This window comes from Halyomorpha halys, unplaced genomic scaffold (genome assembly GCF_000696795.3).
Source record: "Halyomorpha halys isolate HHAL.00 unplaced genomic scaffold, Hhal_1.1 Scaffold21.1, whole genome shotgun sequence".
In the NCBI taxonomy this organism is placed as follows: Eukaryota; Metazoa; Arthropoda; class Insecta; order Hemiptera; family Pentatomidae; genus Halyomorpha; species Halyomorpha halys.
Window position 1 is genome coordinate 1,016,029 of NW_027112014.1, and position 13,803 is coordinate 1,029,831.

Sequence of the window (13,803 nt, forward strand, 5' to 3'; positions counted from 1 at the left end):
ATATACATATATTCCTTTTATTAGTATATAATTTTCTTTTCACTTATTTTTTAATTAACATTTACCCTACCTTACCTTAATCTAACTTTTTTGTATCTTATTATCTTAATATTTCAAAATGTTCTTAGTTGTTTTTGTATCTTTTTGGCACTGATGAAGCCCTACAAAGTAGAGTGAAATGTCAGATAATAAATAAATAAGATAATAATAAAGATAAGATAATAATAAAGATATGATAATAAATAGGATAATAATAAAGATAAGATTATAAATAGTTGAAAACTATTTTTGTTCTTTTTGACCGCAACCCTGACCATCTTCATATTTAAGAAAAATATAATTATAGCAAAACTCCTCTTGGTAGAAACTAATTATAACAGGGATCATTAAATAGTCATATGAAGTATGATCAAAATTATAATGAAACAACACATTTCTAACAAATACATTAAGCAAGAATTAGATTTTTAACTTTTCATTGAAGCAATGAAAATACAGTGGACTCTGCCTATTTGAACTAATTAAAACCAAAAGCTTTGGGATTAGCAAAAAATAACTGAAATGGAATAAAAAGGTCACTTCATAAATAACTAATCAATTTAAAAAAAAAAAAAATGTACATTTATTTTTCCAAAAATATGTTTTCAATAATTAATCATTGTTCATTAATTCATTTTTAAACTATTTTCTTCTGAAATTTTCGTTTTTTTGGAACGTGAAATCATCTTTTTCTAGCCTCTGACCGCATCTACTTCAGCTTTTTATTCATCTAAATTACTTCTACTTTTTCCCAATCAAATTTTTCTAAAGATATGTAATTTAAAAATTTTACTCCTGACTAAGCCCTGCACCATTTTCTTCTGCTCATTAGATGCATTTGTGGAAACATGATACAACTTCTTCATAATGTATTTTCAGTCACATTTTCTTCAACTTCTTGCTCTTCATGGCTTTCAAAGACACTGGAAATTATTTCTTCATCTGTTTGAAGTTCCTATATATTTTCCTTTTCTCCATGTATTTCATACATAAAAGCAAATCTTTTTTTTCTAAATGGGTGATTTGGATTATTGAATGGGCCTGATTAGTGAGGTTCAGACTTGCGAGAGGCCACTGTATTGGAGAATTATATAAGAATCTATAAAACAAAAGTCTGAAATTCAAACTACAATAATTTTATTGTTTTTTGAGAAAATAGTGAGGAGGTCCAGATTCACAAACAGGCTGTTTTATCTTTTATGCATATTTGTATATGTTGAAAATATGTTTTGAAATACCAATAAATAGCATTTAAAATTATTTGGCAATTTGCAGTTGTAGCAAATGGCTTGTATTTTAATTCAGTTAAACACAACTGTTAAATGGTATAATTAAGAACAATGTCCCAAATCAATACAAAGTTATATTATATGTATAAATCCTAAGTAAATAAAAAAGGTTTGACGGAAGACATTCCTTATATTAATTCCAAGCAACAAATGCATAGTATACATAATAAATTTCAAATATTATAATCTTGATTCATTTTAAACAATTTCATTTGTTATTTCTTGTTTGCATTAGGATTTGAGTGAAACATCAATTAAAAATGATTAAGCAAGTCATTTAAAAAGATATCTTATATATTAATGATGAATTGAAATTAAATTTAAATCTATGAACTACAAAATATAGTTTCTTTCCATTTATTAAATTTGACCATTTTATTATATGTTAAATTTAAATTGAATAAGATTTTATTGGTATGGAGACTATTTATTTATTTGTTTGTTATATCTAACTCATGGTGAAGAAGAGAAAAATATGAATAGTAACAGATTATAAATATTTGTTGAAATGTTTATTTAATTTAAATTTTCTACACATTCTTTGTTTTTATAAATTAGAAAATTAATAATGAAAACTATTAGTGACTACATTCACCTTAAATTTTGATAAATATATACGGAAATTATAATGTATAGTTACTTCATACAAGTAAAAACGATGTTCATAAGTCATTCTAATCTTAAAAATTAAAAACTTATTTTTTTCTATGGTAGACACTGATTTTTTGAATTATTTTAAATCACTGTGATAATCAACAGTCATACCATTTTCACAAATCTTTTGGTGCTCTCTCTCTCTCTTCCTACCTCTTTGGATAACGGTAGTGGAGGTTACAAATAAGTTGTGGTTGCTACTCTGAAGTAAACAATAATAAAGTTTGTTAATAAAGGCATTGTTTTTTTGGGGAAAGTTGAGATAATGTAATGGCTCTCAAGAAAAAGGTTAAAACTATTTTATATATATGTTTTTTTTTTGTCTTAAAGTGATTATTATATATCTGTTTTACAAAGCTTATTCAGGAAACATACTATTTGATTATGAAAGTATAGATGAGCTTATTTATAAGAATGAAATCATGATTTTAAGATTTCTTCTTATGAAATTAGTTAAAACCTTATTGAATTTTTTAGGATACTAACTCTTCTTCTGAATCTTCAAGCAGCAATAGTTCTTCTTCATCTTCTACATCTTCCTCAACATCTGGTTCTGAATCGAGTAGTTCTGATTCAGAAAATACATCAACTAGTGGAGGAGGGAAGAGTGCTAACCCATCATCAGATTCAGATAAGAAACCTCAACAGAAAAAGAAAAATTCTACAACTGTTACTCCCAAAGTTAAAGCTGACAATTTAGATGGCGATAAGAACAAAGATAAGCAGAAAAAACCTCAGCCACCGAAATCAAATGTTTATTCTTCAGATACTGATGATTCGTCTCCGAAGTCTAATGCTAAACGAAAACCGCAACCTAAACCCAAGTCATCAGCTACTGTAACTCCTGTACCCAAAAATCCTAAAAATGTATTGAAAAATACCCCAAAAAAACTTAATCCACCCAGAAAAGTGGCCCAAAAAAATGCTACACCTAAAGATTCCGTTAAAACTTCTAGCAATAAGCTGGATGATCCAAAAAAATCAAAGACAAAAAGTATTTTTAGCCCTGATAATAGCAGTGATAGTGATGATCAAAATTCATCACCCCCTCCTCCCAAACTAACTGCAATGAAAACAGCAGCTACTAAAGTGCATAATAGAGTGAATTCAAAGCCTAAGCCGTTAATGCCTATAAAACCAAGGACAAGTTCTGTTTCTTCAAATTCATCTGAATCTTCTAGGTCTTCAAGTAAGATTTGCCTGTTTATAAGTTGATATTTATGTATGGTGGTGCACATTAACAATTACTTGTAATTTTGGAAACTTGTGTAATATTTCTCCTTTATCTAACCGATAACCCTTACAGTTTTATAATGTATATTTAAATTATGTTTCTCAGTAAAAATTTAAACTTTGGCACCTGTTTATTGTGGATTAAGTGCAATTTTGTGAATTTCGAGTTATTTGTTTCACCAGAAACCGATTCTTTTATCTTTCTTGTGTCGAAGAGGCCAAGTGTTGTGGGTAATACAATGGAGGGTTTTCCTTTGTGAATAATTGATCGGAACTCTTTAAAGTAAAACTTCCTATTGCTTTTTTCAACCATCTGATTTTCGTACTTAACTCTTTATTTACAGGTGTCATAGAAAAGTGATAGTTCCTAAATCAGATAGAATGGTGAGTAGTTTAAAACAGTGATTTTTAGTTTACTCGGATGAATTATGGGCCTCATATTAAATATTTGAATAAGGCTTTGCATTAGCTTAGGCCGCTCCTGTTTTTACTGTAATATGTTTCTTTTCTGAACTCATAATTTACCTTATGAATTTTACGACTAAATTCATAGTTTTTTTGTAATTTCATTTGATCTTGAATTTGAAAACAAATTAAATTAACAGTCTTATATTGTCCCAAAATAAAAGTTTCTAATGCATATAAAAAAACTAATATCTAAATTTCTTACATAAAATTGTAATATGATGTATAAAATTGTAAAATGTAGGGATTCCTTGGTCTAAATGATAACTATTCTTGTTCCTTTCAGGCAAAGGAATTTTCTGAAAAGTCTCAATTGCAATGTTTTAATTTGCTATGTTTTTTATGTATGATGTGTAAATGTGAGTGCATGTTTCTTTTAAACTGATTTTTATGTTTTTAATTTTATAAATAATGGACTGGTTGTCATGGTGATGGAAGCGATTCTGATATATTTTTATGTTTCAATTCATGTTATCTTTTCTCCAAATAGTTTTACTTTTTATTACATTCAGTCAACATTCTCTCATCTAGGATTTTGGCTCAACATGATTTTAAGTGAGGCCGACAGTGGAAAACTGAATTATGGAAATCTTTATTATTGAAAAATCACATCTACTATAATTTTACTTTTTATTTTATGCAATAATAATAATAATTTCAAGACTAAAACAAAAAAAATTTAAGATACTGTTATATCTGTGTTACCTTAGGGTAAAAATAACCAATTCCGAATTTAGAGTCATGAATTTGAAAAACAAAAACTGAAGGTTTTCAGAAACAAGTATGAACATATATTGTGATACAAGGAAAAAATAGTCTCAAGCTATTCTGAGTTCATTATTTTTTCATATATAAGTTTAATCTTTGACAGAAAACATTACATAAAAATTTAGAAACATTTCAACATGGACAATGGCTGTTGTTGCTCAAGGACACATATTTGAAAGAATAAGAAATTTCCTTTTGTTCTAAATTGATAAATTTTATATTATTAATTGATTAAAAATTATAAGAAGAAAATATGGATATGTTCCCTTGGATTAGATTGAACACGTTTGCATGACAGAGGGTTAGGGGAAGTTTACCGAACACATTATGAAGTAAGTTGACATCAAATTATTTATATTTTTAAGGGAGTAGCTCTGATTCTAACCATGATTCCGGAAGATCCAAGCAGGGATCTGCGAAGAAAAAGACACCTTCAAAAAGGGATAAGAAGTCTCCTCCTCCTCCACAACTTGTTTCTGACGCCGATAGTGTTACAACTAGAAAGCAAACCCGTTCATTGAGCAACAGAAAAAGTAAACATGTTATGTCCAGAATGCCAAGTGAATCAGATTCTGACACAGGTAATATTTATTTATGTATCTGTCCTATAGACAGATTTTAATAATTTGTTTTGTTCTTTGACTTCCTCATGCCAAAAAATATTTTTCTTAAGAACTATTTTAGGTTATTATTTCATTAATATAATGTTTTAATTTCTTGTATGAGATTAAATAATTAATTTTTTATTTATTTATTCATATTTACATAAAAGTACATTTAGTATGTATGATGTAAGATCATTATGATATGATACAGGCATGTAGAGAAACTACCCATTGGTAGCCCTCTAATAATATTTCCACATTAAAAAGTCTCTACACCATCTTCTTTTCTGATGCCTCGTAGGATTTTCAGGAATGGAAGAGGAAGCAAGGTTAGAAACTAGTGGGTTTGGGAGTTTATAATGGAAGGAGTGATATCTGGTTCGGGTTAGATATCATATGGATAGCTAGGTTACATATGGAACATTAAGGTCTTTATGGATTATTTTATTTGTGACAAAGTAAGGTGATTTGATAGAATTTATTTTTATCCTACAATTTCGGCACCATTCTTCATGGGTTTTGATATGGGATTGGAGATTTTGGGATGCAAGTAAAGGGTTGTTATTAACAGGGAGAACATATAATTAATTTAAAATACAACTTCTTATGATACCTTTTCTGAACATTATTTGTTTTTCTCCAACGTTTCAGCCCATAGGCTATTTGACGTAACCTAGTTTAAAATTTTTCATCTAAATTTTTCTCATATAACATCCACGGTCAACAACTAACGCTTCATTTCAAAATTTTCAATTACACACTTTCTTCAAGGTAGTATCCTTGGTCCCATCCTATACACCGTCTATACAGCTGACATTCCAACCAATCCTAACACTATCCTCACCACGTATGCCGATGACACATGTGTGCTCTCTGTTAATAATAACCCATTAATTGTATCCCAAAATCTCCAATCCCATATCACAGCTCTCGAAGATTGGTGTCATAATTGGAGGATTAAGATAAATTCCAACAAATCCCATCAAATCACCTTTACCCTTCGTCGTAAACCTACTGACTGCCCTACAGTTTCATTTAATGATGTTACTCTTACCCCTGTTGAACAGATCCGGTACCTTGGACTACATTTGGACAAGCGATTAACCTAGATTCCTCACACCAGACTGAAAAGACAGGAAACTGCACGTCGATTACGACTATTACAGCACTTACTAGACAAATGGTCTAAACTTCCAACACATTACAAAATACATGACTGTAATATGGCCAATCTGGACATATGGACTTGAGCTTTAGGGCTCCACTAAACCTTTGAATTCCTCTCGTATTCAATCCTTATAATCCAAAATCTTTCATAAAATCCTCAATGCTCCTTACTTTGTCACAAATAAAATCATACATAAAGACCTTAATGTTCCCTATGTAACCGATCTAGCTCGAACCAGATATCACTCCTTCCATTAAAAACTCTCTAACCACTCAAACCCCTTAGTTTCTAATCTTGCACCCTCTTCCATTCCTGACAATCCTCCGAGGCGTCTGAAAAGAAGATGGCCACGAGACCAGCTAATGTAAAATGTCAATAGAGTGCTACCAATGGGTAGTTTCTCTACACGCCTGTAACACTCCAATCTAACTTAGATCAGATTTACTAAATGTATTATAATGTACAGTTGTAAATAGCAATAAATAAATATTAAAAAAAAAAAATTACACGCTACTATCCCCAAAGTCATTTCATTAATTAATTATATTTTTATAACAATCACCTTGCTACTTAGCTAGTACTTAGTACCCTGTTTTGTGTTTTTTATATAAAAGAATTTTTTAGTATATTTATATTGTATAGAAAAATATAGGTGATATGCCAATATGTGTAGACATAGTTACTTAAAACCACAGACGAATTAGATATGGTGTATTCATTGGTATGCATATATTGTAGTAATCCTATGTACTTCAAGAGCAATACTGAAAGAAGAGATAATAATTCCCATAAAATTAATTATGAGGGTGGTTTGAAAAGTTCTTGGAAAGTACTAGAAAGAAGTATCTTACCTCAGCTTTTCTTTTTCAACATAGTCTCCTGTAGAGGGATCCCTTGATCCCATCTCGAAAATGAGTTTTCTCCAGGTCTGCAAAATACCTCTCCAAATTCGGCTGTCAGTTCTTCTGTTGTAGGAAATCTCTGTCCACCTAGGAAAATTTTCAGCTTGGAGAAGAGATGAAAACCTGATGGTGCCAAATCAGGCGAATAAGGTGGATGTGGCAACAATTTGTACCTCAGTTCATGAAGTTTTTCCATGGCAATAGCACTTCTGTGCTGGTGGGCATTGTCCTGATGAAAGATGACTTTTTTCCTTGACAAACCAGGACTTTTTTTAGCATATCTTTTCCTGTAGTTGGTCTAGAAGGTTTGTGTAGTATTGCCCCATAATTGTTTGACCAGTAGGAAGATAATCTATTAGCATAATGCTTTTTGCGTCCCAGAAAACTGAGGCCATGACTTTTCCGGCCGAACGTTCTGCCTTTGTTTTCTTTGGTGGTGGTGACTCAGCATGTTTCCACTGCTTTGACTACTGTTTTGTTTTGGCTGGACCCAAGTTTCTTCTGTAGTCACAAACCGGTGCAAAAAATCTTGTTGGTTGCGCTGAAAACGGGCCTGATTTTGTTCAGACATTTCCAATCTGGTGCGTTTATGGCCCAATGTGAAGAGCCGCAGTACCCATCTTGTGGATAATTTTTTCATTCTCAATTCTTCAGTTAAAATGTGGTATACCTGTTAGATGACATCACTACAGCTTTAGCGATCTCAAGCACTTTCAGTCGATGATCCTCCATGACCTTTTTATGCACTTTTATGATAAATTCTGGGGTCGTTGCACTTTCTGGCTGTCCACAACGTGGATCTTCATCTAAGCTCTCCTGACCAAATTTAAACTCGCTGGTCCACTTGGGAACAGTTAAATATGAAGCATCAGAGTGTTTTAAAAGTTGGCATGAATTTCCTTTGCTTTCATACCTTTTTTTACAAAGTACTTAATCATTGCTCGAATTTCAGTTTTTTCCATTGTCACAAATGACTACACATAAAACAACAACAAAGAGTCGTCACTACCACTCGCACCATGTGTTCACTCACATAGGATGTGTGATTATTGCGCAGGAACCTTGTTGCTCTTGCAGTGATTCCGAGAGCTTCATTTGAAACCACCTTCATATTTTTTAAGGATTATAATGTTATGTACTAATTATATTATTACAAAGAATCCTTTTTCTTTTCTTAAAATCTTCATTATAATGGAACGTAGCTCATTTTTCATCTTCAATGTGCAAAAATGTATAATTTGAATTAAACAATTAAAAAATTCTGCTAACATAAATTAGTTTTAACTAAAAAACTATCGCTGATTTGCTTGAATAGTGGCCCTGACCTTCATTAGTGATGAGAACATAAAACAAGATAACAACTAACAAATAAAAGGAAATATAGAAAGATTAGAAAATAACTAATATTATGAATACATAAATAATTGTTATCTTGTTTTTTCTTGTTAGTCCTAATGAAGGCTAGAAATTCTAGCCAAAATGTTGGTACTAATAAATAAGTCTAAATTTATTTGTGTTCTTCACTGACCAAACGCCCAACCATCTTCTCATATATATCCGCAGTCAACAGTCTTATTATTATAACAATATATATCCTTAATTCAAAATATGAATAATAATTATAAGAATAAATGAAAGGAATATGGTTCGGGTGCGGTCAAAAAAACTCAAATAGTAGAATTATACTATTTTAAAATATAGTAATAATATAGAAAATAGTATAATTCTACTATTTGAGTTTTTTTGACCGCACCCGGACCATATTCCTTTCATCTATACACACGGTCAATCAATAATCTTCCAATTATTAGAATAACATTAAATAATAAAAATATGCATCTGATTGGTAATAATTTATTTAAATAAAATATAATCTTATTGGTAGAAGATAGTTGACCGTATTGAAGTAGATTTTAGGAAGATATTCCATTTTGTGCTTTTAAATAGGTTTTTTTTTTTTGTTTTTTTTTTTACTATTTTGTACCTTTATTGACCGCCACCTGAACTATCGTCCTACAAAATATAATCTTAATACATCATAACATTAATTTGTTTTTACTTACTTATTTAATTTTATTTATCCAATTCAGAAATTACTTTATTATTTCTAATGTAATTAGGCAGTAAGACAAGTATAACTAAATCGCCAGTTAAAAGACCTCCGAAAGAATCATTTATGCAGAGGAAAATAAAATCAGATGGCGAAGAGGAACGAAAATGCCCAATGGAAGGGTGCGATTCTAATGGACATCTTGGCGGAAGAATATCCAGACATTTTACTCTTGAAGCTTGCCCACTCTATCACAATCTCACTCCGCATCATTGTAAGGTAATAAATATTACTTCGTTAAAACATAAGTTAACTTTGGTTTGAGGTTAGCTATACTCAATAATTTTTTTCTACTTTCAGTCAAATTATTTAAAACATAAATCAAGTGTTAATTTTATTACATTATAAGTGATAAATAGTCGACTATATTGAATTATGAGATTTATGCTAGTTTGGGGATTCAATGTACCTTAAAAAACAGAGCTATAACTTTTTATTTTATTTAATGTTGATTTTGCAGAGCTATTATTACAAAAATTCTACCGTATATAATAAAAAATACTGTATGGTGTGTGCATCACATGACTTTCACCTACTTGTCTACTTACTGGATCCTGCCATATAGTTCCTTCTCGCGGCACATTTGTTCTCCATCTGCCAGAAAATTCAAAACCTCAATTTTGGCCGAAAAATATCACGGCTTTTGTGTTTTCGAACCGAAAAGAGATTATTTTGATTGATTACTACTGCATGAGACTGTGAGATCCTATAGAAGCTGAATAGAGCTATTCAAAACAAATAGAGCGGATTGTTGACGAAGGGGTGTGTTTGTTGCACAACACCCACCCACTCACGATCTATGCCACCAAGGCACTTTTGATCTTATTTGGTTGGTATGTGTTGAACCACTCTACTTATTCCCTTGCCTTGATGTATAGCACTTTCAATTTTCATCTTTTCACTTTCCTGAAGACTCGCATGGGTGGAAAAAAAATTTTAAATGATAAGGAGGTGATACGAGAGATCTCGAAATGGAAAAAGGAAATGGCGGGGTAGTTCTATCTGGAGGGTATCAAAAAATAATAAAGTTATTTATTTACTGATATTTGCGAATTATTATTTTCTAAGTTGTTTTAAGTATTTTAAAATGCAAAAAAAAAAAAAAAAAAAAATTGTACAGAGCTCTTTGAGTCTTTTATTCAACTTAAAAAAAGGGGGGATTTTCATACTACGGAGTTGGCTTTGTTAATTTTTTTTTAGGTTTGTTAAGATGTCTTTAAATTTTACTTTAAATAATGTTCAAACATGTAGATGATATATTTTGTACTTTGAAAAAGGATGGTATTAATAAATTGCCAGAAGTATTCTATTGTCACCATGAAAGATTAAATTTCAAAATTGAAGTTGGAGCAGGAGGGTAAATTGAAATTTCTGAGAAAGTTGGTGACTATAAAAAGAAAGTAGGTTAATAACAGAATGGACCAAAAACGAAACCTGCAGTAACATGATTTTAAAATACTATTCATATCATTCCTTATATATGAAGTACAATGTAATAAACAAGGTGGTGAAAATTACTGATTCGAGTTCATTGGATTAAGTAAATTTTTTAATATATTCCTTGAAAATTTTTACTCTAGAAATTGAATTCATAAAGTTTAGGATATAAATATTAAGAGATCCAAAAATAACGTAGCTCAATACTCCTCATGTTATATACCCAGTAATAAGATGAAAAATTACTACAGCAAAATAAAGGTCAAAATAGAAACAAAAAATTAATCAGAATTGGTATATAAATTGTCCAGCAATATATATAGGTAGGGGAAACCAAACAATTATTGGAAGAAAGAATACATCAGTATGTTAATGAATGTAAAAAAAGAAAAAACAAAAATTGGTTTATTTTATTTCAGATTGTTAGGAAAAGTTTAATCTAGGATATCAAATTTATTTGATCAATTATTTTATATTTTTTTATTGTCAAGTGAAATGTTCGTTTACAGGAGGGGTACCTCGACCGCCTAAAGAAAGATGATGAGCGTAAAAAAGCTATTGCTATAGTAAAAGCTGGTAGATGCGGTTCGCCGACCCCTGAACAGAAATTGTACAGAGATAAAGTGAAAGAATTGCGAAGCAAAACTGGGAGCAATAATGAGATAAAGTTAGAAGATGAAGGAGAAGGAGGAAAAGACAGGCAACCACCTCTCGCTAAATATTCTAATAAGTACGATATGAGATTGTTTCAAGAAGCACAAGCTGTTGCTAGTGAAGCAATCGTAAGTATATTATCATGAATTTTTTATTAAATTAATTTATAGAATTGACATTTTTCCTACATTGATTTTCTTATTTGAAGTAAAATATCATTGTTTATATACAATTTTTTCAATTTCTTGAGACTGGTATTTATTTATTAAATAAATCAAATGGTATCCTTTTTAAGTCTCAACACTCTTTATTATATCAACAGTCCAACGTTTCGGCCAATTTGGCCATCCTCAAGAACAATCTTCAATATAAATTCTCACCTCACATCAAAATTTAAAAATGTTTTGCTGGGTATTCTGCCCAGGTCATTAATTAAAAGTCAAAATCACCATATTTCTTCCAAAACTTCATTAATTTTGAAAAACTTTAAATTTTAGATTAAACTACGCCATCAACTATCATATAAACAAACTGAATAGGCTGCAAAACATTTTTATATTTTGATGTGAGGTGAGAATTTATTTTAGGATTGTCCTTGAGGATGGACAAATTGGCCGAAACGTTGGACTGTTGTATAATAAATAGTATTGAGACTTAAGGATACCATTTGATTTATTTAATCATTGTTTATTTTTAACCATGGTAATAATTTAACCATGGTTTACAAAAATTGAAAATCAAGTAGTATATTTTTGCAATAATAAATAAATTGTGAAAAATGTCATTTGGAAAAGAATGTCTCTTCTAGTATTGAGGCGTTAACTGGAAAAATGGCATCTGTCTGAAAACTGTGTTCTTAGAAATCTCCATGTAAAGTTTTGTAAATGATATTAAAAAAAAAAATTAAATCTGTACCGCTACCCCGCCTGGGCTGGTGGATGAACTCCACTAGTGGGGATTAATAATCCTCCGGTCTCCTGAGTTCAGTACACAGTGCAATTACACATAACAGGATAGAACACTATTCACAAACACTGACCCTAAGGACAAATATAGTTCACACCCCAAGATCGCCTCTCCTTGGAAGACTTGATGTTGGGAGTATATGTTGGCAACCTGTTGTCCATGGGCAAGGGGCCTCCATCATTGGGGCAATTACCCGTATGGAGTATAAATGATTCAAAGGAATATATATAAATTTTTTATTTTAGGAAGACGAGCTAAAACTTCTGGCGAATGTAAGGTATACGAAGCTTATTGAAATGGGAAAATTTGAAATGGAAGTTTGGTATCAAAGTCCTTACCCAGATGATTTCGCCCGTCTGCCAAAACTGTACATTTGTGAATATTGCCTGAGGTAACTATCTTTGTAATTTTTAGGAATTATATGACTAATACATGTTTATAATGAATCAAAATTCATTATGAATTAACTTATTGTCCATCTAGTTACTCCTCTCTATATATATTGTAATATCCTCTTTTTGTGTAAATAGTATATTTTTATGTATAAAGGGTTTTTAATATTATCAAGGGTTTCATTTTTATTTTATTTATCATTTTAATATTGTTCAATTGCTTTGTTAAACCAAAAAAAAGAAAGGTAACCAAGTTTATTCGGCCAAGTATGGAGTGGAAAGATTGTTATTCAAAACAAAGAAGATAGTGGGGCATGTCTTGCCAAAGTTTGTTGAATCGCGGCCATGTTGAACAGATTCAAATATTTTAAAAACTTTATTTTAACTTCCCATAATTGAAATTACAGTACATTTATAAAAAAAAATAGAAGTTAAGAATAAGTATCAAAGAAAATTATTCATAAAGGAAATCATTAGAAGAAACTCAAAACCATAGTGCTACAATCGATGTTGTGAACTAACACCTAGAGAAGGGGAAGGAAGAAAACTTGGTTTTTCGGATTCATTCGTTGCTTAGGCATGGGCAGGAAATAATGTTTCCTGGATGAGGAGTTCCTCATCATCTTCTGTCTAGCTCAAGAGTAGACATCTTGAAAAGGAAAAAATCGAAGAGTCACCCAAGAAGAAAAAGGGACTCCTTGTTTGGATCACCAAACAACACACTTCGGTGGATGGGAAGTGAGTAAAAAACTGTTAGAGGACCAATGCTTTGTTTCGTTAGTGTTTGTTTACTGAAAGATTGCCAACAGTCAGTGTTAGTTTGTTGAGAATATCACCAAAAGAAGATTCTATGAAATTGGTTAGTTTTGTTCTATCTAAAATTAAATACATTTGTAAAAGAGATATTAATTTAATTAAGTGTTATTAGTAAAAGTGTCTGCTTCTGATTGTCTAGAAATCCGCCCTGAGATTTAGATTTTAAAATTTAAATAAAGTTCTACTATCTATTTAATATTAAAGCTTTTAATTTGAACCTAAGCTATACCTAAGATATGAAATTAGTTAAAACTATATTAAAACTATAAAATTTCCCTTTATTTTTTATAAATAAGTTTTGAATT

General features: G+C 30.6%; 1 protein-coding gene across 2 annotated transcripts in view; it reads left to right on the plus strand.

Moving 5' to 3' along the window:
* Positions 1 to 2,150: 2,150 nt before the first annotated feature.
* The window catches only part of chm (chameau), a 22,405-nt gene continuing 10,752 nt past the window's right edge, over positions 2,151 to 13,803 (plus strand). For both annotated transcript variants that reach the window (XM_067049921.1, XM_014422557.3), the window contains exons 1-6: positions 2,151 to 2,270; positions 2,460 to 3,171; positions 4,814 to 5,029; positions 9,244 to 9,452; positions 11,180 to 11,452; positions 12,536 to 12,681. In XM_067049921.1, the coding sequence (XP_066906022.1) occupies positions 2,253 to 2,270; positions 2,460 to 3,171; positions 4,814 to 5,029; positions 9,244 to 9,452; positions 11,180 to 11,452; positions 12,536 to 12,681 (1,574 nt within the window). In that variant the 5' untranslated portion in view covers positions 2,151 to 2,252. The remainder of the gene's footprint in view (positions 2,271 to 2,459; positions 3,172 to 4,813; positions 5,030 to 9,243; positions 9,453 to 11,179; positions 11,453 to 12,535; positions 12,682 to 13,803) is intronic.